This window comes from Phalacrocorax aristotelis, chromosome 2 (assembly GCF_949628215.1).
Source record: "Phalacrocorax aristotelis chromosome 2, bGulAri2.1, whole genome shotgun sequence".
Taxonomy (NCBI): Eukaryota; Metazoa; Chordata; class Aves; order Suliformes; family Phalacrocoracidae; genus Phalacrocorax; species Phalacrocorax aristotelis.
The window spans coordinates 32577111-32599682 of record NC_134277.1 but is presented as its reverse complement, the minus strand read 5'-3'; the positions used below and the strand labels follow the sequence as shown (position 1 = coordinate 32599682).

The 22572-nt window shown below is 37.4% G+C and overlaps 1 protein-coding gene across 1 annotated transcript in view; it reads left to right on the top strand.

Moving 5' to 3' along the window:
• Positions 1–22050, top strand: part of MEOX2 (mesenchyme homeobox 2) — a 54521-nt gene extending 32471 nt beyond the window's left edge. The window contains exons 2-3 of the mRNA XM_075082951.1: positions 7502–7674; positions 20736–22050. Of these exons, the coding sequence (XP_074939052.1) occupies positions 7502–7674; positions 20736–20960 (398 nt within the window). The 3' untranslated portion in view covers positions 20961–22050. The remainder of the gene's footprint in view (positions 1–7501; positions 7675–20735) is intronic.
• Positions 22051–22572: the final 522 nt, after the last annotated feature.

The window sequence follows — 22572 nt, the reverse complement described above, 5'->3', positions numbered from 1 at the left end:
TGGTATTTAAATTCTAGATAGCACATGCAGTATACATACCAGTATAACTTCTCTCTATATTTCTTAGCAGTAAGTCACTGTAACATATTTTTCCATTCCTTAGCCTCATCTCTGTTTTTGCTGGCAATATCTTAGCTAAATATTTAGTATTTTGTCATATAAAGTGGAGGAACCTCAACTATATTTTAACTAAGAAAAAAAGGCAGATCTACATATACTTGTGAGAAAGCATCTCCTCAGAAAGCTCACTGACCAAAAAGATTAAATCATTCAGAGTGCATTCTTTATCATTAAAGTATTTTAGTTATTTTTCTTTTTCAGTCAAGAATTGAATATGGCCTTTTGTTAAACCTGAGTCCCAGAACACTGCATATGTTTGCTGCTGTAGTATTTTTGGCAGGACAACGGTCTCCCTGCTTCACAGAGCTAAAGTGAAAACTACAACCCATCATTTTAGGGAGATAAGACTTGTTGAGAGGTGATTATCTAACTAAGCTCCATGTGTCATATGCTCTTTTCTCTTCTTAAACAGCCACTTCCCTACAGCTTGTAGTGCTTTAGATCTTTCACGTACCATCTTTGCAGAAAAAATCTGTTTTCCTAAGTATTTTTATACAATAAGGAAGGGCCAAAAGGAGTATTTTAATGCCTCCTTGGAATTCTGTTACATCTGCTGTCCAGGGAAGGGTTTTCATCAGATCAATGATGATGACTGAGGCATGCACAATGTTTGGCGTGGGTTTGGTTACTCTTCACTTTTATTCTGCTTCCTTTGGGTAGGAAGGTGCCTCTGTGGGAGATATCTAGGAGGTGAGACCCAAAGGAAGGAAGATTATATAAACTCCTATCTCAACTACTGTTTTCTCCACTTGGATGTCTTTGTTCTAAGAGGCTTCTTCATGGGACATTTCTTGCTTTAATTTTGTAGGTTAATTCTTACTCAGGAGGACTCACTGCTAATTTGTGGTGATATGCTGCTGGCAGCTCTCACCTTCATTTAATGAAGCTCTTCTACATGAAAGCAAATTATAAAAATGGTTTGGTAAATAGGCAAACAATCACCACATGTATGTTATTTGATGCTGCATGTAAGACATGTATCTCCAGAACTCCAGATGGGAACTGGAAGTCCCACTGGATAAAGTCCTATTAAAATGCTGCATGTAAAGTTTCTTTAAGGGAAATCCTGTCTCCTTTCCTAACATAAGCTGTAATTATACAAATATTTGGGACTGAAACTAGCATCTTCCACATGAAGATGTAATTCTAGTGTAATTATTTATATGAGAGAATTTATATGTTGTCTTCCATATTTGCATGGTTTGAAGAAGTGACGTGTGCATGCTATATAAATAGATGGATCAGACGACCTGGCAGAAGCACATCTTTTCCAGCATAAGTATTTTCAAGAACCTGCGGTATTCCTATCACAGTGTTATGAATCAGTGTTTCCGATACTGCAGTATAATTCCTAGACCTGTACTTTCAGGAGGCAGTAATAAAAAAAGTTGGCAGCAACAACTAGTAGGTAATGGTTTAGGAGGGTATATAGTGTGTTTCAGAATACCCACAGGTTTTGCTGTGCCAGTTCATGGTTTTTGGGGGAGTGGATCTGAGGCTGGTTTAAACTGTAAATTGTCACAGACTGGATTAGAAAGCATTAACTCAATAAGCAAAGCTTGCTTTCATTAGAACAAAAAGAAGGATTAATGTAATTTTGACATCGTACTGGAGCTACTCTGCAGCTTTGCCCATTTGCGCATGCAGAGTTGTGAATTATGGAAATGATGATGCTGTTTGTTCCAATTTTCGGAAAGGATTCTCTAAATACATTTAGTGTGTTGCAGCTCCAGAAATACCTTTAATGACGTTCTCAAAAGAGGCACTCAGATTGAATATGTTCAGTGATTTGGAACTGTACTTTTAACTGATCAAAATTTTCAAAGAATATTATTTAAAAGACTTCAAAGAGAAGAAAAATTATGAAACAAAAATAGATTAAGTCTTCAGTATTTGGTTGCATAGTCGCAACTGGTCCAAACAAGAGTAGGTGCACCAAAGTCAGCATAACTATGTAGTTTTGTACAGCCCAGGAATTAACTAATTTTTTTTTGGTACAAAGATTATACTCAGAAATAGGTAGTGAGGATTTAAATTAGGATCCTGCAAAGCAATGGGCAATGTTTTGGACAGAGGGGAAGTTTATATATGAATTCTGAGCAACTTTGAAATGAAAATAGAAACAAATATAATGGAAAAACTGCATAGTATTCTTTATTAAATGTCAAAAACATTTGAAAGTGACTACTTCTGGGTAAATCTTGTTCTCACATGTAGTTGCTGGCAAAACAATAGGAACCATATGGAGATGTTTATGCTAGCTCCTTGCTTGTGTCTCAGCGAACTATTTCATTTTGTCAGAAAATATAATTATCAGAAACAAATAGATTAGGCAATTCAGCTGTATACTAGTATGTACTTATGACCATTAAAATTATAGTTGCCCTCTCCATAAAAACTCTTTGCAACTGTAGTAGTACAAAGTTGCTTATTTTCTTCATATGTGCATTTCAGATTAATGATATTTTGTTAGATATTTTGTCTGATACTGAAGTACTTTTTCCTAAGTTCATATCACCAATATCTTGAAGGAAAAAAAAACAAAAAACCTATTTTGCATTGAATCACATATCATTGTGTGTCCTATTGATGTCTAGGAGCTCTAAAGCTTTTGTTTACATGTTAGTGATATAAACAAATGTAGAGGATTTAAGTTTGAAATAATGCTCTTTCATGCAACGGTAAACTACTCAGAAGTAACAAGGTTTTTGCATTGATTACTTTGTATAGATTGCTTCATTTTAAGGTAAATAACCATATAGTAGTTGTTCTCTGCAAACACTTGAACAACATTTAGAGGAAGGTATGCAATTAAGAACATTTAATTTAGCCAACATCACTATAAATTTATAGTAGGATAAATTTCGAAATAGGTTGTTTGTGGTAGAGGCTTTCTGAGAATAAGTCTTGGAAGATGTGAGTGAAAGTTGAAAACCTGGACATTGAATAACAACTGTAGGGGTGAAATTCCAATGGCCTTTTTGTCACAAATCGTTAGTGGTTGTTGTCACTACTCACTGTCTGTATGGGTAGCAGGATCTGAAGACCATCTGCAGCTGCTAATAGAGCTCTACCAATCTGAATTATTTTTGAAGATTCTTGTCTGGGATCCTCTATTGCAGGTATTAACTGAAAATTCATTTCTGTCAGAGAAATAAAGGTATATCAGCTGTTGAACTAATCCAACAAAAAATAGCGGGTCCTTTTTGCACATTTTGCCTGTGATTCTGACCCCATCCTAGTTAGCAGCAGATCTTTGTATCATGGATATTCTGACCAGTCTCTTTTCCCTATTCTGTGACCAGGCATGCATCAAAACCAAAAATACCAAAATGACCACTTTTCATGTTCTACACATAGGAATTGGATCCTGTGTTTGCTTGGTATACTTCATCTCTCAATGATGTTAGAGAGAAGGAAACAGGAACTCTGTCGGGACACTACAAATGTTGGGATTAACAGCCATCCTTTCCTTAGAGTAAAGTAGAAATAAATTCTGAGGGTGGGGAATAGTGCAATTAGTAATGATTTTTTTGTAAAAAAAAATTTGAGCTATTATTAAACTCAGGAAATACCTAAGCCTCCAAAGATCAGTTGAACAGTCATTTATAGCTTTGAATATCTTTCCAAATGGTACCTTCTAAATCAGTTACCAAAAAACACTTTTGTCTAACAGGAGATATTAAAGATGCTGCCTGGAGTTTTTGAAAACTCCTAAAACAATTCTGAGAAAGAGGTATGACCTGCATCCCTCAAAGCAGTGTTTAACTGCCTACATTACTTAACATCCAAAGAACAAAGGTTTGCACAAGAGAGACTGATAATGTACTAATACCTACATGTAGGCTACATCTTCTGAGGGTGTGCCAGAATTTGCCTGCAAGAAGGCGGAAGACAGACAATGTAGACTGCTGTATTTTTCATCAAGTGGTTTGCACCATCTGTATATATTTTATGTGTGCCTTTTGAGAGGCAAGGAGTGTAACTTAGATCCCCCTAGGCTTTGTTCTCTGCCTCTACACCTACCATTTGGCATAAGATGTAGCCAGTAGAAGAAAACTAAGGTTGTTGGGACTTTTTTTCTTGTCTTAGTTGCAACAGCTGCAAAACAGATGTAGGCTGACATTAGTTCTGCCAAAAATCTCTTCCAAGTCTCCCACCCATTTTCCACCAAAGAGAAGCTAGTCAGGTGATAGGAACAGAGACCTGAAGGTCAGAAAGAGATGGAAGCTCCCAATCCTGGCTCTCTCTATAGAGACTGTTAAAAAAGAAACAATCAGAAAACCTAGATTTACCACTTTGGAAATTAAAACAACCACATTTTCTAACATTACTATTCCAAATATTATGATGTCTATAGGAGATAAAAGGCAATCTGTACATGAACCACAGCAACACTGCAGCAGAGAAAGTCAGACGACAGCAAGAGTTCATAACTGGTGTACACCTAACCGGCATACATCTAAGTTTCTTCTTAGATATATATTCAATATCTCAAACGCATTAAGCAAAATACCAGTCTTGCTGGAAGAGATTTCCTAGGATTACAGTTGTTCTGTTGTGTGAACCTCAGTACTGAGAGAGTACTCAGCTTTCTGTGTACCTGTCTCAGGTTTCTACGTACCTCTCCAACTTCTGCTTTCAGTAATATATCATGTGGTTTTTTCCCAGAGTATCTTGCCTATTTCAAATGCACTCAATGACATTCACAACAAATAAATAAAAACCCGAAACTTTTCCACTGTGTCAGTCTGCTGGTGAAATCATACTGCTGACAAAACTGTGGCTGCCAGGCACTTACACTCCAGCATTGACTTAAAGGTAGTATCTGGCAATGACAGAAATGTCTAAATAACCAGTTGTCCAAGCATGCTTGTATTCGCACAAGATCTGTGTGGGCTAGCATTACTAGCAGTGCTGAATCCTCTGCTGGCAAAGATGAAGGACAAACGCTATTTACACAGTTACATCTCTCTTTCCTTACATCAGTATTCCAGGAACCTGGACTTTAGATGCTAATTGCATTTGTAAATTGGGAACTCAGAACCATGAGTACTAACCCAAATGATGACTCGGCTCATTATGGTTTTACTGGCTGTACAGTAATTTTGTTTTCCTCATGGAACTGTCTGTTTGTAGAAAAATTGCTTGTGTTATAAGTCTCAGTCATTTAGAGAGGTCAGTATCATCCTGAGAGATGTTTGGATGGGTACTCCTGAAGTTTTTCCTTTTGACCATTCACAATATAGCAGCAGCTACCAAGGTTTTATGCCTTTGACCCCACTTTCTGTTGCATTTCCCAGCCTATGTCTTATTTTCTAGTATTTAATTTTCAGTATGCTCTCAGTGTCATCTGTAGGTGCATTACTTTTATGTAAGGTCACAACCTTTAGTTTGGAAACCAGTGAGCCATGGATCTTTCTTACAGAAAGTACTGACATGGGAAAGCTTCTTGGCTCATGGCCTCACATGGGCACATGTTTACCAAGACGGTTAAGAGGACTTTAGCAATAACTTGCATGAAACACATTTCTGTATTGTACTGCAGATAAGCAGCATGCACACCCACCTGCTTTAAAACATGTATGAACCACGCCTCTGGTGGTATAAGAATGGTAAGTCCAAATGCTAAAACAATTAGTTAGGTATCTCTCTTCAGTTTTTCATTGGCGTGCTGATATAGGGGTTTAAGTATTTAAGTTCAGATCATCTGCGTAATATTTGGGCATTATGAAGAGGCAGCAGATAAGGAAATTTCAAGGAAGCAGAGAAACGTGCATGTTCCTGCAATGGAAGAATGTGGAGAGAAGTTTTAGTGACTCTAGCTTGCCACTTAGTATGAAGGAAGAAATGTGAACTTGTAGGTTTAAGGTGGTTTTGATCTGTCATGCTTCTATGTTGAGTTTGGATAATGGACCTTGGCCCCGCACTGTAGTCAATAGGTGTGCTATCTAATGGGGTGCTATCCTAGAAAATCCCTGCTCCAGTTGTGGCCAAACAGCTCCCAAACCCACTCAGCAACCTTGGTGGATACCCTCAGTCGTACACACCAGCGGTACAACCACATCTGAAGCAAAGTTCTGTGTGTCATATCAGCAAATTTAAGAGGTTTGATGATTTGAATCCATTAGCTTTAAAACGTTTAAAATTAATGAGTATAGCACTGAGTCAAACATCAACAGTTCCCTTCCAAGCAACAGAGTAACTGACAAAAAGTGAAAATATAGATAGCTGACTGTAGTTTTGAAAGCAGACCCACTGGCCAGTTGGACAGCCTCAGGCATGTCGATGATTCATCTGACACAGAGTCCCAGGGAGTGATTTCTTGCGGGCCTGTTCATTTGGATGTTGATGCAGGTTTCTATTTAAATCAGCAGCTGAAGTGTGAATTCATCTGTGACATTTTTAAGATGGTTCATGAGGCCAGAATTTGACTAATGATACTCCTACTGATCTCCTGCTAATTTTGGATTTATAGGTGTTGTTTCATACCCAAACTATAAATGTCTGGTCCTTTTTTTTTTTTCTTTCCACTCTCTCTGTCTTCTATTTTCTTTTTTTTTTTTACAGTTTGGTCTCTTTTCATGTATTTTAACAGACTACACTGACAGCAACAGAATGACTGTCACTGTGTTCAGTAGTTTGGCTCAGGACCAAATGTACCTTCTTCTGAGAGTAAAAGGAATGAAGAGGGTGATAACCAAACTTTCAGCAAAGCTCCTCTGATTGTGTCCAAAGTATTCCTTAGGTAATGAGCTGTAGTGGCAGCAAATTTCCTATACTGATACCAGCTGTGGCGTAACCTCCCCACCTGCACCTTGGCATGAGTAGGAGGAGATCCCATTTTCACATGGGACATGCTCACTGATTTCTTTTTGATGTGTGTTGAATTTCCTATGCTTTGTCTGTTACCTTTCCCTGAAAGTGTAACTGGACTCAACCTTAAAGTGTGTTCTTTAAAACAGAGCTTTGGCGTAAAGTATTAGTGAAACGATAGGAGAGATTCTTGAAGTATTACTCATTAAGACACTAGTCAAATGATACACATCCTGTGCTGGTTGGATGCACTGAGAATTGCCAGAAGTGGGAAAGAATTGACGCTTTGCAGAAATTCTACAGAGAACTGCTAGGAAATGAAACACTGCAAGGTTTTAAGCTGAAGTTTGACATGGCTGAATGGAAGCAGCAGCTCACATCTGTCAGAATTACTGCTGCTTTCCTGATTTACAGTGAAGAATCCATAGGTATGAAAGCAAGGGTGTGTTTCTGAGAGAAGAAAGTTTGAAGAATGTAACTTAAGCATGTTGTTATCTTTGGGCTTGTTTCCTATTTAGCAGTACACTTGTAATTACTTCAATTTTTTTCATTTTTTCTTTTTCAGATTCCCAAGAAGGAAACTACAAGTCAGAGGTCAACAGTAAACCCAGGAAGGAAAGGACAGCTTTCACCAAGGAGCAAATCAGAGAGCTAGAAGCAGAATTTGCTCATCATAACTATTTGACCAGGCTGAGGCGATATGAGATAGCAGTAAACCTTGACCTCACTGAAAGACAGGTACTGATGCAAAATAATGGACTTTAAATGCTTGCCCAATATTTACCAGTTGTTAGTAGCTCCTCGCCGTAGAGCTCTTGTTTATGTTACTAGTAGATATGTTGATATATAAGATTGAATGTTTATAGCAAAATGATATATATTTATTATATCTCTGCTATGCAAGTAATTTATACTTTCATATGTACCAGCTAGAGATTAGTTTTGTCTAGTAGGCTGAGATGGAAGATAAAAGCACGAGTAATCTATCTGTTAAACTGGTGCACATCTTTTCTAATCTGTCCACCCTGATGTGGCCGAAGAAGTGGTAGGTCCCAAATACTGCATGCACAAGCAGTTGATTTGCCTGCATGCAACAAATATGAGCATCTTGTTTCAGTCTATTAAATTTACGCAGTTGCCATTTGCCCAGAGTTTCTGAACATCCTGTTTCCAGATGGCAGCAAGAATGGGAACACCAGCAAAACTGGAATACAGGCATTTTTAACCACTTTATCTTACCCTGCACTATGAAAGCAGAGGAGACAATGGAATTTCTTATCACTGTTACTGGTTTCCTGCTCACCAAACCCTGGTCCGGGAAACACTTCTGCATGTGCTCAAGTTTCATCATGCGTGTTGTCACCTTGATTTCTAATGGAAGTATTCATGTTAAGCATGTACTGAAGTCTTTCAGGATCCCATCCCAACACACTAAATAGGTAGTTCAATCACATTTCAAATAATAATTACATCAACATACACACTTAAAAATGTGTTTTAGTAAAGACATTTAGAATACCGGACTTAAGTACACTATATCTGAGGAAATATTACCTACAGTTTTGTCATTAAAATTGAAAGCTTTTTGCCCACTGATGGACAGTCAACCTTTCTTCAGGAATTAGTGTTAGACTGAGGGATTGCTTTAGATACAACCAGTAAGATGATGGTATATTCAAGGGATAGTATGAAAATAACACCACGATTTGTGAACTCTAGATATAAGAGCTTTTGCAATTGTCTTGAGTTTCATTAACACCTTCTATAAGTAGGCATCTCAGTGAAAATCCAGCCTTTCCTGTGCATGTGAACACACATTTACTCACACAAGCAAATGAAACAGCTTTTTTCTTTGAAGGCTTCTAGAGAATGGCTGTCCCTTCCAGCTCGTCAAGAAGCAGCCGGTAATTTCTCTTGTTTGGCTGGAACACATTACCAGGTTCCACTGGGGTAATTTTAAGTTACTTAAATATGTTTGTTATATCTGTAAAGCACACTATTTTGTATCGAACAATTGATGACATTTTGTCTTTTTCACTTCCACTGACTAAGGTAAGCCGAGACAATTAGATTAACTTCCATACTTGATTTTGACAGCTAAGAGGGGGAGGAATGACTGCTTCTCTCAGTGACAAAGGTAGTGTCAGTGTGGAACTGAGCAATGATAAATAAGTTTAAAAAAATATCTGCTGTCCAATTTGATGGGAATCAGTCAGCTGAATTCAGAAAACATATCCCCATATTTAATAATGGTCAGTTTGGCCTGGAATTTAACTATTGTCCCTGATAAATTCTTTATTCTTTTCTTCAAAGGACAGGTTGAACAGTACAACTAAATGAAGACACAGTTCACTATCCTAAAGGAAACAGTTAAAACTAAAAGTATTTAACATACTGAAAAGGGACAGATAAATACTGAATATTGTCTCCGGCAGTGGAAAGGCAGCCTGTGCTACACAAGTGCAGAGAATTCATTTAAGTCATGGGAGCACTTGCAGTTTTCTAGCTGTCACATAATGTCAGTTCTAAGCATTCTGCTGATAATTGTGATAATTCCTATAGAATTATAATTAGTCTATCTAATTATGTAATGTAATTCTTCTCTGCTTCCCCAGATTAACAGAATTACAACTGAGCTGCTAGAGATAACTCCTTCCTTCCTGCCTGCCTTCCTGCCTTCCTGCTTAAAGCCACCCTTGCTTAGAAAAGGAAAACATTAAGATTTTTAGCCTGATAGAGTCCAGTTCTGTATCTTGCCATAATAAAATGGTCTGAGAGAAAAAACCTTGATAGCATAAAAAACTGTATTGTTAATTGAAGACAGAAAGAAAATTGAGATGAAATTCTGGACATATTTTTTAGCTTCTGAATCATACTAAGCCAAGTAATGATGTCAGTTCTAATGTTGTCAGTTAGAAATGTCTCCTTTTTATATCGAATATATTGCTGTGGTAGAAAAGTGGTGTAAATAAGTATGGAACTTGGTGTGGGCTTCCATAGTATATGGCAATCTTCAGAAGTTGAATGCAGTAAATCAAAAGGCTTGGCTCTTCTTGAATACTTGTTTTACATCATTATTCCTCCAGTGACTGAAACAAAAATACTCCAGGGTGAACCTGGCGTGACATTAATTTTTATTTTTTTTTTTTTCCAGTTAAGAGACTGAACCCATATACAGGACCTGCCTTTCCATCATTAGCAGAATGAATGATTATTCTTGAGTGGGATAACAGCACTTATTTGTTTACTGTTATTACGTTTTTTTACTAACTGTCCCAACAGAGATCATATTTGATACCTATCTTAAACAGATGCAACGAAAACAGTCCTTTCTCTAAAATTATTATGACTGAATTAGAATATATTGATGGAATTCCCCCCCAAAAAAACCCACTCTCCAGTGAGGAAACATTTTTAGAAAATTAGTATTTCTGGAACAATTTTCCTGTTCTATTTTCCCCTCAAAGCCTGCATTGCAGAAAATGGTACCTGATAGGCAGTAGTTCCTTTGGCTGCAATAAGTGAACATACAAATGATAAATGTGATCTCATCACAGGCTGTAGACCTATTTGTGTTGGAAGCTCTCTTGATCTCTCATGACACAGTGAATTTGCACACAGAGAACTGAAACTTGCTTCAGATAATACAGTGACAAAACCCAGCACTGGTATCAGGTGAACTAACATATCTGCTCCGAAAATAGGCTTGAGAGCAGACCTAACCTCTGATGGAATGAATTGTTTAGTATAATTGTTTTTACTAGGTTTTTAAAAAATTACAAGCATCATACTATGCAGAGGGCAGAAGGACACAAAATAATCTGTGCAAAGTATTGTTTGGTCATCCTGAAGTTACAACTTCCAGTTATTTCCCAAGATGTGAGATAAATCATGGAGCCTATTATCTTAAGAAAACTCTATCTTCCACTTGACTGTAGTGATAATTTCAACCATACGCTGCAGCTTAAAGGAGGCACTGACCAATTAACGCTTCATAATTACCTTTCTGGCATTTGAACAAGCTGTAGAAAAAAACATATGTCTGACCATATTTAAAAAGCTATATAAGTTATATAAGCTATATTAAAGTTTTCTACAGTCCTCAAAGTAAGGCTCTATGTGACTTTTGAAACAACTTACAAACATAAATGACTCATGGAAGGCCATTTCACAAAAAGAACAATGAAAAAAAAAAACAACCCTCACAACATATGGATCAGGAGAAGGAAGTAATCCTGTCATTCCCTAGAAAAGAAACCCGAGTTTCAAGACAGGAGGGTAAAATGAAATAAGTGCCTCAGTTGCCTAGATATTAAGAGTGTACTTTGAGAGCATTATGAGCACATCTGGTGGTAGGATGGCTCTATTATGGTATTGTAAGGATTCCAGCAGTATAGGTACATATAATTCCTGCTCCATCTCTTGTAGAGTGCACTCACAATCCCTGCTCAGCCAGCAGTTAATAATTTTCAGCTGGCAGGCCTCTATTATATCTTGAAAAGCCAGTTAGACTAAAAACTATCTTAGCTCCCTAGATATTTGTAACCTTGACAAGCGCATTCTTGGCTTTTTTGTGCATCCAGATAAACTTGGAGAAGGTTCCATGCAAACTTTTTAATATCTCGCTGTGGGATGAGGAGAGGAAGCAGCTGCAGTGGGGTATCAGAGGCGTGGCAAAATGGACATTTTTATGGAGTTGGTCCTGCCAAATATTGAAAGAGTAGGAGATCTTTCCACCTCGCAAGATCTTTTTGCATGGAGCTAATCAAAAGAGTAATGTTGCAGTTCTGCAGGCTAGCTAAGGTTACCGGAATAAACAGTCCAAATATGTAATGCTTCTGTTTGCCAACATAAACGGAAAATCCCACCTAGTCAGATTAAATTCTGCTGATGGCAATGAGAAGGTTTATTTCTTCTTAACTTTAATTTCCAGTACCCACCCAGGAGCCACCAATCACTTATAAAAGGCCTGAAGCCATTGTTTTTGCATAGGCAAAGGACAAAATCTTGTCAAAATGAAGAGTTTTTTTGCATCTGTGTTTGGCTTCCATGGTACCAACACAGGATGAGCAACAATGGAAGAAGCTTTGTCATGCCTTCTTCTACCAGAAAGAGGACCAGGCAGCATTGTTATTTAAAGACATTTGGGCAATGTTGGTTTAATACGTAGGGCAATGGAGCCATAACACACACTGTAGCACTGCGTTGTTAACAACTATACAAATAAGAAATGAACTTTTCTATTTGAAAAGTTTCCTGCAGACCAGGTTACCTCAGTCCTTCATCACAAGTGACTTCATTAAAATCCTTTTCAGCATTGCAGAGCTCAGGGGATGCGAATCACTGCATTTTTTAGATTTGACTGGTGAGGTAAGGTGACTCACATTAGTCATCTGGGTGACAAACCAGGGAGTTCAATGTTCCTCAATTCACCTAATGTACCTAAAATTCTGAAACACCTCTGGAACAGTCAGTGTATCTCCATGCATCACACAGCGTGACTAGTTTCCTACTTTAGGAAGCTAGATTTCTAAGGTTAGGTGGTGAAATTATCCCCCAGTATACTTTCAAACAAAATAAAACAATGGATTGATAGGACAAGCTTGACCATATCTGTCTGATTTATTGTACTGTCACGTATCCTCTGAAAAGCAGCTGCTCATTCCAAGCTTCCATGTGTTAAGCACTCTCTATACACACTATAATAATGAGCCTGTGTGGCTTGAAATCCTTTGGATTGTTTGTTTTATTTAAAGTAACACTCTTAATAAAATAAAACTCACTGATACTTTTATATTTGTCTTGAGCAATATAAATACCAGCAGTAAGAGTTACTGTGCTAACTCAGTTTGTTCTTTCTTAGCAAAGAATTCTCCTGGCAAACTTAATTATAACTCATGCATAATTTTGATCTGTACGATAAATCTTTAAAAAAGAAGTAAATGGCAAAACTTCAAACAGCGTATTTACTTCTGCACTATTGATTGAATTCAAATAAGCAATTCCATGTGCGAAGATCCAAGCGCCTCAAGCTGTTAGTTGTGGATGGACCCTACACCTGCAGAGAAACCCCACGGGTTTCAGGGTGGGGAGAAACCTCTGTCTGTGCCAAGCTGCATATGCAATATAGACAGAAATATTAGCAGCTCATATGGCTGCTTTTACAAAGTGAGTAAGGCTCTGCTGTCCCCTACCCCTACCCTTTCTTAGACACAAGTCAGGAAACATGTGGCTTTTTCTGTTGCCTGTTTAAGGATATAGGAGCTTTTTGGTTTGTCATTTATGGTCACTTTAGAAAACAGAGAGAAGTCAGTAAGGAACAAAGGGTATTGGAGAGAGGCAAATGAACATGTAGAATAAAGGAGATTTTTAATTTTTTTTTTATGCAGGGCATTGAAAAATGTAGAATCTCTTTCTGGTTTCACTAGCTCCTTCTCCTCAAGGCAGGCCCTGCTGAAAGCAGCTGCAGCTTCTTGAGGCTTACTAACTTTAAAAGCAGATGTTGATTTTGAGGCTAGTTTACTGTCAAAAGACTTAGGACTGGCCTGTTTTGGAAGGCAAAAAGGTCCCTCCAGATTTAAAGTCATGAACTGTGGAACTAGTTTAAGTGAATACAAATCAGGGCGCTTCTTACTTGGGCAGGGAGGTGGCTTCCATAGCCATAGAGCCCTAGAGGATTGTCATGGGCCAGTAGTCAGAGGTCGCTTTCTGCTGAGTCTTGCTTCTTGACATTTGCCTTTCTTCATACTATAGTAGCAGAAAAAAGCATCAATATACTCAGCCAAAAGCCAGTCTTGCTTACGCACCCTCTTTTAACTTTCACACTCAGTTGACCTGTGCAAAATGGGTGCAGAATGATACATGTTAGAATTTTTCTCTCCTGAAATAAAATGATCTACACGTGAGTAATTCATGCTGATAAATGCCTATACAAAGAGGCAAAGTTTAGCTGAAGGTGATCTTCCCCACAAATTAGTATTTCAGCATGTGTTTCTTTTGTAGATTTCTATATATACACAAAGAAATTGGATGAAGGGAGACTCTAAAAAGATATGTTGTAGGAGAATAAGGTAGAGGGAGTTCAAGCAGCAGCCCCACAGATTGCCTTTCTTTGCCTCTGGACAAGGAAGAGAGACTAATTTTATAAAAAGTACTCCTTTTGTTTATGTACAACAAGCCAGTAGAAGGAAAGAACCTGAAATAGTGTGTCCCATTCTGCTTAAAGTATGTTAACACTGAAGCCTAGTTAAGAGATGTTTTCAATAGGGAGAGTTAGCTGTTTGATCATGAAATTAATCTTGAAGATCACTGGTGGAGAAGGTGGCAGTTCTTTGGATGGAGTAGAGTGAGGTAAACTGAGTGCTCTCAAAGACTTCTGAAACTGGAATGAAATACCCGTATCGGTGTCATCCTCTGAAATATAATGTCTATTCCATCCCTGTCTAAACGTGGGAGGTAGAAAGGAGAATGTATCACCTAAGCAGTACCCAAACCTCAACTGACTTCTATGTAATGAAAAACTAGAACTCACTCCTACACCTTCCTGGGTGCCAAAAGCTCCAGCTGTCCTTTGTGCACCTGCCAAAACCTCCACATTTTCTTCAACAGCTGCTGCAAAGTACTTGTGCATATTCAGTGCAAAGTCCTGTAACATAACACGGAGCAGATTGCTTTGAATCAGTGAGCAGGTGACTTAAGAAATTTTAATCAGAAGGTTCTGGTACCACTCATTAATTTCCAAAGAAAAGTTAATTTTCTCTAATTCAGGTATTTTGGTACTATTTCATAATAACTAAGAAGATATTTAATCTGAGATTTATTAAAACTGGTTTTAAGCTCAAAATATAAGATTTTAAAAAGAGGAATTTTAGACTAGAAATTGGAATTCCTTTAAATCATATAAGGAAGAAAATTAAGTTTAATTGACTAAAACTACCTTAACTTACTCTCCCATGTACTCAGCATCACTGAAATCCAGCTGAACTATTTAAAATCTCATGTTATTTTTAGTTACTGAAGTGAACCCAAAACTCCGACTACCATTTCTGTAAATATTTTAAACTAGTAGATTTGATTCTTCCAACCCTCATATTTATTCATAGTCTAGAACAGGAAGAAAAACTTTCTTGATTTTATATTCCTATTTGCTTTTATAAGGTTGTTGAATAAATTATCATGAAAATACTGTGTCTACATATGTGAAAAAGGTAAGTTTCAGCTGTATAACACCAGTGATTTCTGTAAAGTTCAGGAGTTTGCCTTTCTTTAAAACTTGGCAGCATAAGTGTAGTACATAAAAATAACAGGAACATTTTCAGAGCCAAAGAAAGTTGAGAAAAAAACTTTTCAATTTTTTAATTTTGGAAAGTCAGAGTTATTTTTTGTTATACATATGTTTACCTGCATTAGAGAAAAGTAAATAGGCAGATTAAAAAAAAAAATAGAAAACGGACAATGGCCGACTAGGGGCAGAATGCTTAAAAGGCTTGGTGATGTGGTCTTCCTGACACATCATTTAGGTATAATAAAGCACGGAATTCGGGATCTGGACTTCAAAGACTCATACTTAGAAATATGCATCCCTTATAGCAAAATAATAGTTTAAACTGGCATAGTGCTGTTGTTTCTAATTTTTAAGGTTTGTGAGATATCAGGCCTCAAATTTTAATCTTGTTTGGGACTCATGCTGGCACAGTGCTGTTGTTTCTAATTTTTAAGGTTTGTGAGATATCAGGCCTCAAATTTTAATCTTGTTTGGGACTCATGCCACTAAAACCTGGAATAGAAAACCTAATTTTAGGAAAGAGTCTTTCATTTCAGAAAAGATATTTTCTTAAAGGGAAATGTTTTTCTTAAAAGAAGGAAGACGGCAGGCAGTGCAACTAAGGTAGTTTGAATTCAGCCATGCTTTAATTTTTCAAATAAGAATGTCTTTATTAAGAAATATTCATTAATTTTAGAAGGTATCTGTTTAGTTTTTCTCTGTAAGTACAGAATGCTCAAAAAAAGGAAGTATCTGCATTCTACAGAGCATGGTAGAAGTCAATTATTCTTAAAGTGTCTGAAGGTCTCCTTTGAAGAAGGAGTATTAAATCAGACGTTTAGGTGATACGCTCATTTGGAGCCATAATGATGTGTTGATGTCCACATCATGAAGTTGTATTAAAGATATACATGCAAGACAGCACATGATGTGGCCCTTAAGCCTACTGAGGACCTATATATCATAAGTATATAATGATTATTTTAGTAATGTAGACACTAACAATGTCACCCCCCTTGTTTTGTATCTCCTCCTGTGATTTCTACAGAGCAGACCTTAAAACAAATTGGTCGCAGCCAAACCATTTATCTTGTACATCAGGAGATGCACAATGTGAAATCATTTACTCGTATCTTAAGTAACAGGCTAATCATCAGATGTGGAGATGCAGATGCTAAACAACTTGTTGGCTAAGGGAAAAGAAACTGTGCTTTCGTGCCAGTAAGCAGATGTGCTCAATAGACTGGCTCATAAGTGCTGATTTAGAAACAGCTGTTAATGCTACCATCATCTTTAATATAGTTCATTTCCCTCCACTTCCTTTGTTGTCCGTACATACATATGCTTGCTCTATACAGTTAAATTGTGCTAGTCAGAGGGTGGAGAAGAGGGAGTGCGTTTTAATAAATAATAGGCAATCAGGACCTGATTCTGGGAGGCGGTGAGCGCTCTCAGCTCCTGCTGGAGCTAACTTAGGCTTGAAAAACAGCATAAAAAGGTTCATAAAACCTACGGTATCAAGTGTGTCATAGAAGATCTTTAAATTACTTTAAAAGGATATCGTCTTTGCAGCAGTTGCAAATGGCAAAAGCTAGTTCTTTCACTGGAAAAAAGTTCAAGAGTTTTTCAAGTTCACTTCAGTAAGGGCTTTTTCTCTCTCCTTTGTGTTTAATTTTTCCTTTATTTTTCTTTCAGTCATTCTCTCCTTTCTCTCACTCTTTTTCTTTTGTTCTCTCGCCTCTTTCTTTCTCCTCTCTCCTTTTTGTTTCCCAGGGTGTTTTGTTCTGATGCATATTTTGTGCAACACCTGTAAGTTTCAAATTAATTGCATTTGAAAAGCACAGTTTTCCAGATAAACTGACACTCTGAAGTACTTCACACAGAGTTTGCTCCACTTCCTTCCCATTACTAAAATATAGATGGATCACATATCAGTAACAACTATATCCTCCATAATTGTCTCTTCAGCTCCAAAGGAAGTTAAAAATTCCAGTATCTGAATTTGATCTCTAGAGGAAATAACAAGTGAAGGACCTGTCTCATATTATTAGCACATGAGCATTAAAGACTTTATCTAGAGTCCATTGAACTTGATGGAAAAACTCACACTGACATTAGTGTACTTTGGATCAGGTCAAAAGTGGATTTCAGTACTTTATAATTGAGGACATATATATTTAAAATATGTAATGTATTCCCTCATGTAAGAATCCCTCTGTACATTAATGCATCAAATGACAAAAAAATAAATGTGTAATATTTTCAATAATAAACTTCATTATAATAGATTTCTAGCTTTTGAAAATAATCTTTTGATGTAACAGATAAAGAAATTTCTTATTTGCTATTCTCTTAGTAATCAGATGCAGATTATTTGAAGTCATTAATAAAAAAGCCTAAAGCTTTTTTTTAACCTTTTCTTTCTTTTTTAAACTGTTACTGTTTTCTCTTTATGGGAAGCCTGACAGGCTATATGCCAGTCAGTAGCATATATTCTCCTATGGGAACACCAGGGTTACTCTCTTTCCCCTACACTCAAGAGAGTGCATGCAAAGGTAACTGGAGTCCTTTTAACCCTACTTTCCTTAAATGCCATGTTTTCCATACAGTGGGTCATGTGCAGACATAGAGTTGTATGCTGGATCCTCTGAGGAATTTATAAATGTATCTTGGACTTATTCTTGAAAAAGGAAATCATCATCCTTTAATGGATTTATATCAATTAATATACAGACACTGGCCTAGATTCATCCCTGGTGGAGGCATTTCAGGGCACGGTCAGCTGAGCTACTCTGAGGGTAGATGGTCTGAATGAAGAGGTACTCCCCAGCCTGTCCTCTCTTACTCATTACGTGGAAGCTGGTGCCACTCAGCTCTGGGTTTAATGCTCAAGGAGAGAGACTGCTCTCAACTGTGGTTTTGTGAAGTGACCTGATTTATAAAAAGCAGCAGCAACAAAATATTGTAAGAAAAAATGGAAAATAAAAAAGAATAATTTATTAAATTGGAGTCAAAAAAGTCAAGTGAGCAGATGTGAGAGCTTAGCTCTGAGAGGAGAACAGAAAGGAGCAGCATGCTTCAGGAGCCAGGCAGCGAACATCCTGCTCACCTCTGTCCCAGCCAGAACAGTTTCTGATAATGATTGTAGGAGCATTAGCTTCAGTTTCTCAGGTATCCAAAAATGAAATGGATGCATCTGGAAGGTGGTTTGCCTGGATCTCTCCTGTTCCAGAAAGTTAGAGTGGGTTGAATCCAGGCTGTGCATTGAAATTTTTGCTTCAAATGCATCGCTGTTTATTTTTCTTGAAACCACTTTTTGTATACATTATTATTTGTTTTGGGCTTTCAATACTGTCACTTATTCTGTGAAATTTCAAGGACGTAAAGATATCCAGAGAATGGCTTGAATCTTTTAAACATCACTCCAAGCCTGTAATTTCTTCTTATTGAATAAAATTCTCTGGCTCCTTATTTCAGAAGAAGAGTGATAATATTCTGCAGTACTGGCTTGAATCCAAAGTCTATTATTTTTGGTGTTTAGATTATGACTGCAGTTGCACCTACTGCACTGTCTGGCACCAGTATAGTAGTGTCTTTTACAAAAGAAATGTCATTGTCTTAAAAAAAACAAAAATAAGCAAAATGACATCTCAACTTCCCCCAGAAGTCAGCCAGTGCTGTATTAATGCTGTACTCTTTTGAAGACACTGTTTCCATGGACACCTCTGTTACATGACCCGAGTATGATAATTCCCAACATCACAGCAGCCAGTAATAAATACCTTCCCCTTTACACTCATTTCACTTTACAAGCCATATTCTTTGGCTCTGATGAGTTGACTGAAGAAAAGGTTGTGCTGTGCTTTGAGGCTTTTAACTAACCTGGAATCATTTTGCTCTGTTCCCAAGTGATCAGCTTTAACAGCTCACATTGGCTTTAACAGGAATATAGAGTATAAAAAAAATATACCCCTCTTCCTTCCCACATACGTACATACAGTGACGTTAACTATTGGTTCCATCGTAGTAAAATTTTAATGTAAAATTCAAAGTGATAGTAAAGGTTAAACACTGCAATGTTTCCTGGATGTATAAGACAGATTCAGCAAAACAGCATTTTTGTGGCTCTATTACTCATGTTGTACAATATGTCCTGCTGTGCTTGTTCTTTGCTGTTTCTTTTAAAACTCTGAAACACATTCTGCTAAACTAGCAGCAGAGGATACACCGACATTGCAAGCTTTCTTGCTTTCTTTCCAAGTGAAAAGTTGCAGACATTGTTTATTTTTCTGTGGAACCTTCATGAGAAGAGCTGCACAGACACACATGAGATTTTTTAGCAACGTTAACTCTAAGTGGATCAAACGCAAGAGCCTTCTATTCATACTGCTTTCTGTGACAATGTTTTAAGTTGATTTCAAATCAGCCTTTAATCTCGTCTAATATATTTGACAGATGCTATGAACATCTTTTTTTTTTTTTTTCTTTTGGCTATTGAAAAAAAAGTCCTTGTGGTTTCCAGTGCTGGCACTTTAGAACTGTGCAAATAATTTAGGTTTACACCCCCCCCCCACCCCCCCCCATATTTCTATACAGAGAAGGGGAGGAGGGGAAATGAGTTTCAGCTGGAGTGAAATCTTGGAGTTTAATGTGACTTAAATACAGATACATTTTTGATCTTTCATACTATGAATTTCTTTTCCATTGTCATCTGAAATTATTTGCTGATTTTGACTCAAATTTATAAATGCTTTGCCCTCTGGCTTTGGGGTTATTTATTTGTCTGAAAAATCTGACCGGGGTCTATGGCTTAATGTAGTAGAATTGGTCAACTAGAATCCTTTAAATACATTTGTGAAATAGATGGAGAAGTTGTAAGTTTTGACTGTAAGAAATGCTCTTTTGGATACTTCAGCAAGTAAAAAAACCAAAAGCTTTTAAAATGCTCCATCTGAAACTTGCCACCAGTTTACAGAATCAAACAGGCAGAAAGGAATGCCAACTTTTCAGTGCAAGATCCTTTCCAAAGTAACGACCCTCCTTTGAAGGGTAATTACTAGTACTATAAGCATGAGGGGTAGCGGTATGGGTACCTGCCAGCAGATTGAGCCCTCCGTTACATGAGAGGTAGGTTCTTCTACATGGTCCTTTGATGGGTACCATTCTGCCTCTGTTTCTCTGTCTGTGAAAAGGCATTAATACATTTTTCAGGAGTATGTTAACTTTTTAATGTTTTCTAAAGGGCTCTGAGATCTTCCTGTGGAGCTCTCTGCTGCAGATAGCCTGGCTGCCTTATTGCAGTAACCCTTTTCCCTCCTTTGCAGTCATTATCCTTGCATCCCAGGGTTAACGTCCTATCCAAAACTGGATCGCCTGCTCCCCAGGGAAGGCTTGCTAAGCTATTCACCATACAGACAGAAAGGCAGCGTGTTGCACATTAAAAAAATGAAAAAACTCCAGTGCTGTGCTACAGCTAGAAAGGTCATTATTACCTTCAATGACCCCATCTTTATTTTCTTGTCTTTTTTCCTTGAAGGTAAAAGTTTGGTTCCAGAACAGACGAATGAAGTGGAAGCGGGTAAAAGGGGGCCAGCAAGGGGCAGCAGCCCGGGAGAAGGAACTGGTGAATGTGAAAAAGGGCACGCTGCTCCCCTCTGAGCTCTCTGGCATCGGCGCAGCTGGTCTCCAGCACACGGGGGACTCACTAGCGAACGACGACAGCCACGACAGTGATCACAGCTCTGAGCACGCACACTTATGATACACAGAGAGTGTCCCAGCTCCGTTCTCAGGAAAGATGCTTTGCTGGCAAGCCTTACACAGGCATCGTTTACGTATGCAAGTGACTCTGGCAGTGATTTTTAAAGTCGTTACGGAAAATTCAGGCTTATTGTGTCTGCTTTTCTTGATTTTTAGATGGTTTACAGTAAGTGCCATGTCTTAAAGGTGCCTCAAGAGTGGAGAAGTGGAAGATGAACTTACTTTGAACATTCCAGATTTGTTTGTCATGTTTATGACAGCGGGCAGGTATTTTTGCTTTAGCTTGCACTGAAAATTACATTGCTCTCAACAGACGTTATATTCTGAAAACCACAGTGCCACAAAATCACTATCTAGTGGATAAGAAATGTATTTTAACTCTGTATATATTTACCTTACAGCATTTTCCTGTCTTCACTAATTTTAGCAATGCATTCATATTAGCTGATGGCAATAGTCACTCATGACAATAAATGGCTTTTTGTTTCTTTATTTTTGTTTTGTTTTTCCAAAGACATACAATACATGCAGATACTTTTGTTCAAGTAGAGAACAATACAATAGTGTCTGCTAGGACACGTCCTTGTATGACAGACAAAACAAACCTTATGTTGCATTTACTATCAACTGCTGCTAATAGGGTATTATTAAACTTACCTAGCTCCTCAACTCTTCTTATCTTATAACTGCAAAAAAAAAGATTTTTAGGATCATAAGGATAGACCGGTAACCTGCCAAAAAATGTCATGTTCCACTCATGCTCAGTGGAAACTTCCCAAAGGATTATTCATTTCTACTTTGTCATAATTGAGTACATGGATAAATACTGACACTCTGCAGAAATGTTGTCGTTTCATCTTCAGTTTTTAAAAAAAGAGCAGATAAGCTGGAAGTTATTATCAACTGCTTATGTTGGTAGAAATCAAAATATGAAGGTAACTCAGTATTGTGTCCCATGTGTAAAATCAAGACACATTTTCTGTTATAAGCTTTGTGTACATACAGGCAAATACCAAACCCCAAAATCTAATGCAAACCATTGATTGTACTTTGTAAAGAAATATGTTTAATAAATAATCCTTTTTAAATAATCCTGGTCTCTCTATAGTGATTTCATAGAATAATTAAAGTGTTTTTTGTAATAGTCCTAAGCAGCTCTGCCTTTTTTGGGTCTTTCGGAACTTTGCCTGTGAACAAGACAAAGCTATGTTTTCAAATTTAGGCTTTTAATCTTGGATAAACCTACGTTGATCCATTTGGGAAACTCTTTCCTTTAGCAGGAAAAAGGCATCTAGCAGCTAGTGATGTCTTCAGCCAAAACCAACAAGAATCTGATCAACTATTTTTCCAGATTTAAGCAAATATAAAGGGTTATTTTGTTGGACCTTGTTGAAATGGATGAAAGGGAATAAATATCAGGAAGGGATGCATATTTATATTGTCATGTCTTGTTCAATAGAGCTGTTCAGGAGAAAAAACCAAAATATCTCAGAAAAACTCAGAGATTAATTGGGCTGGTCAGTGTGATAGAAGGAGCTGAGTGAAAGAAAGAGCGAGCAAGAAACATGCATAGCCTAACAGTAAATGCTTGTGAGCATTCACTGAAGCTCTGC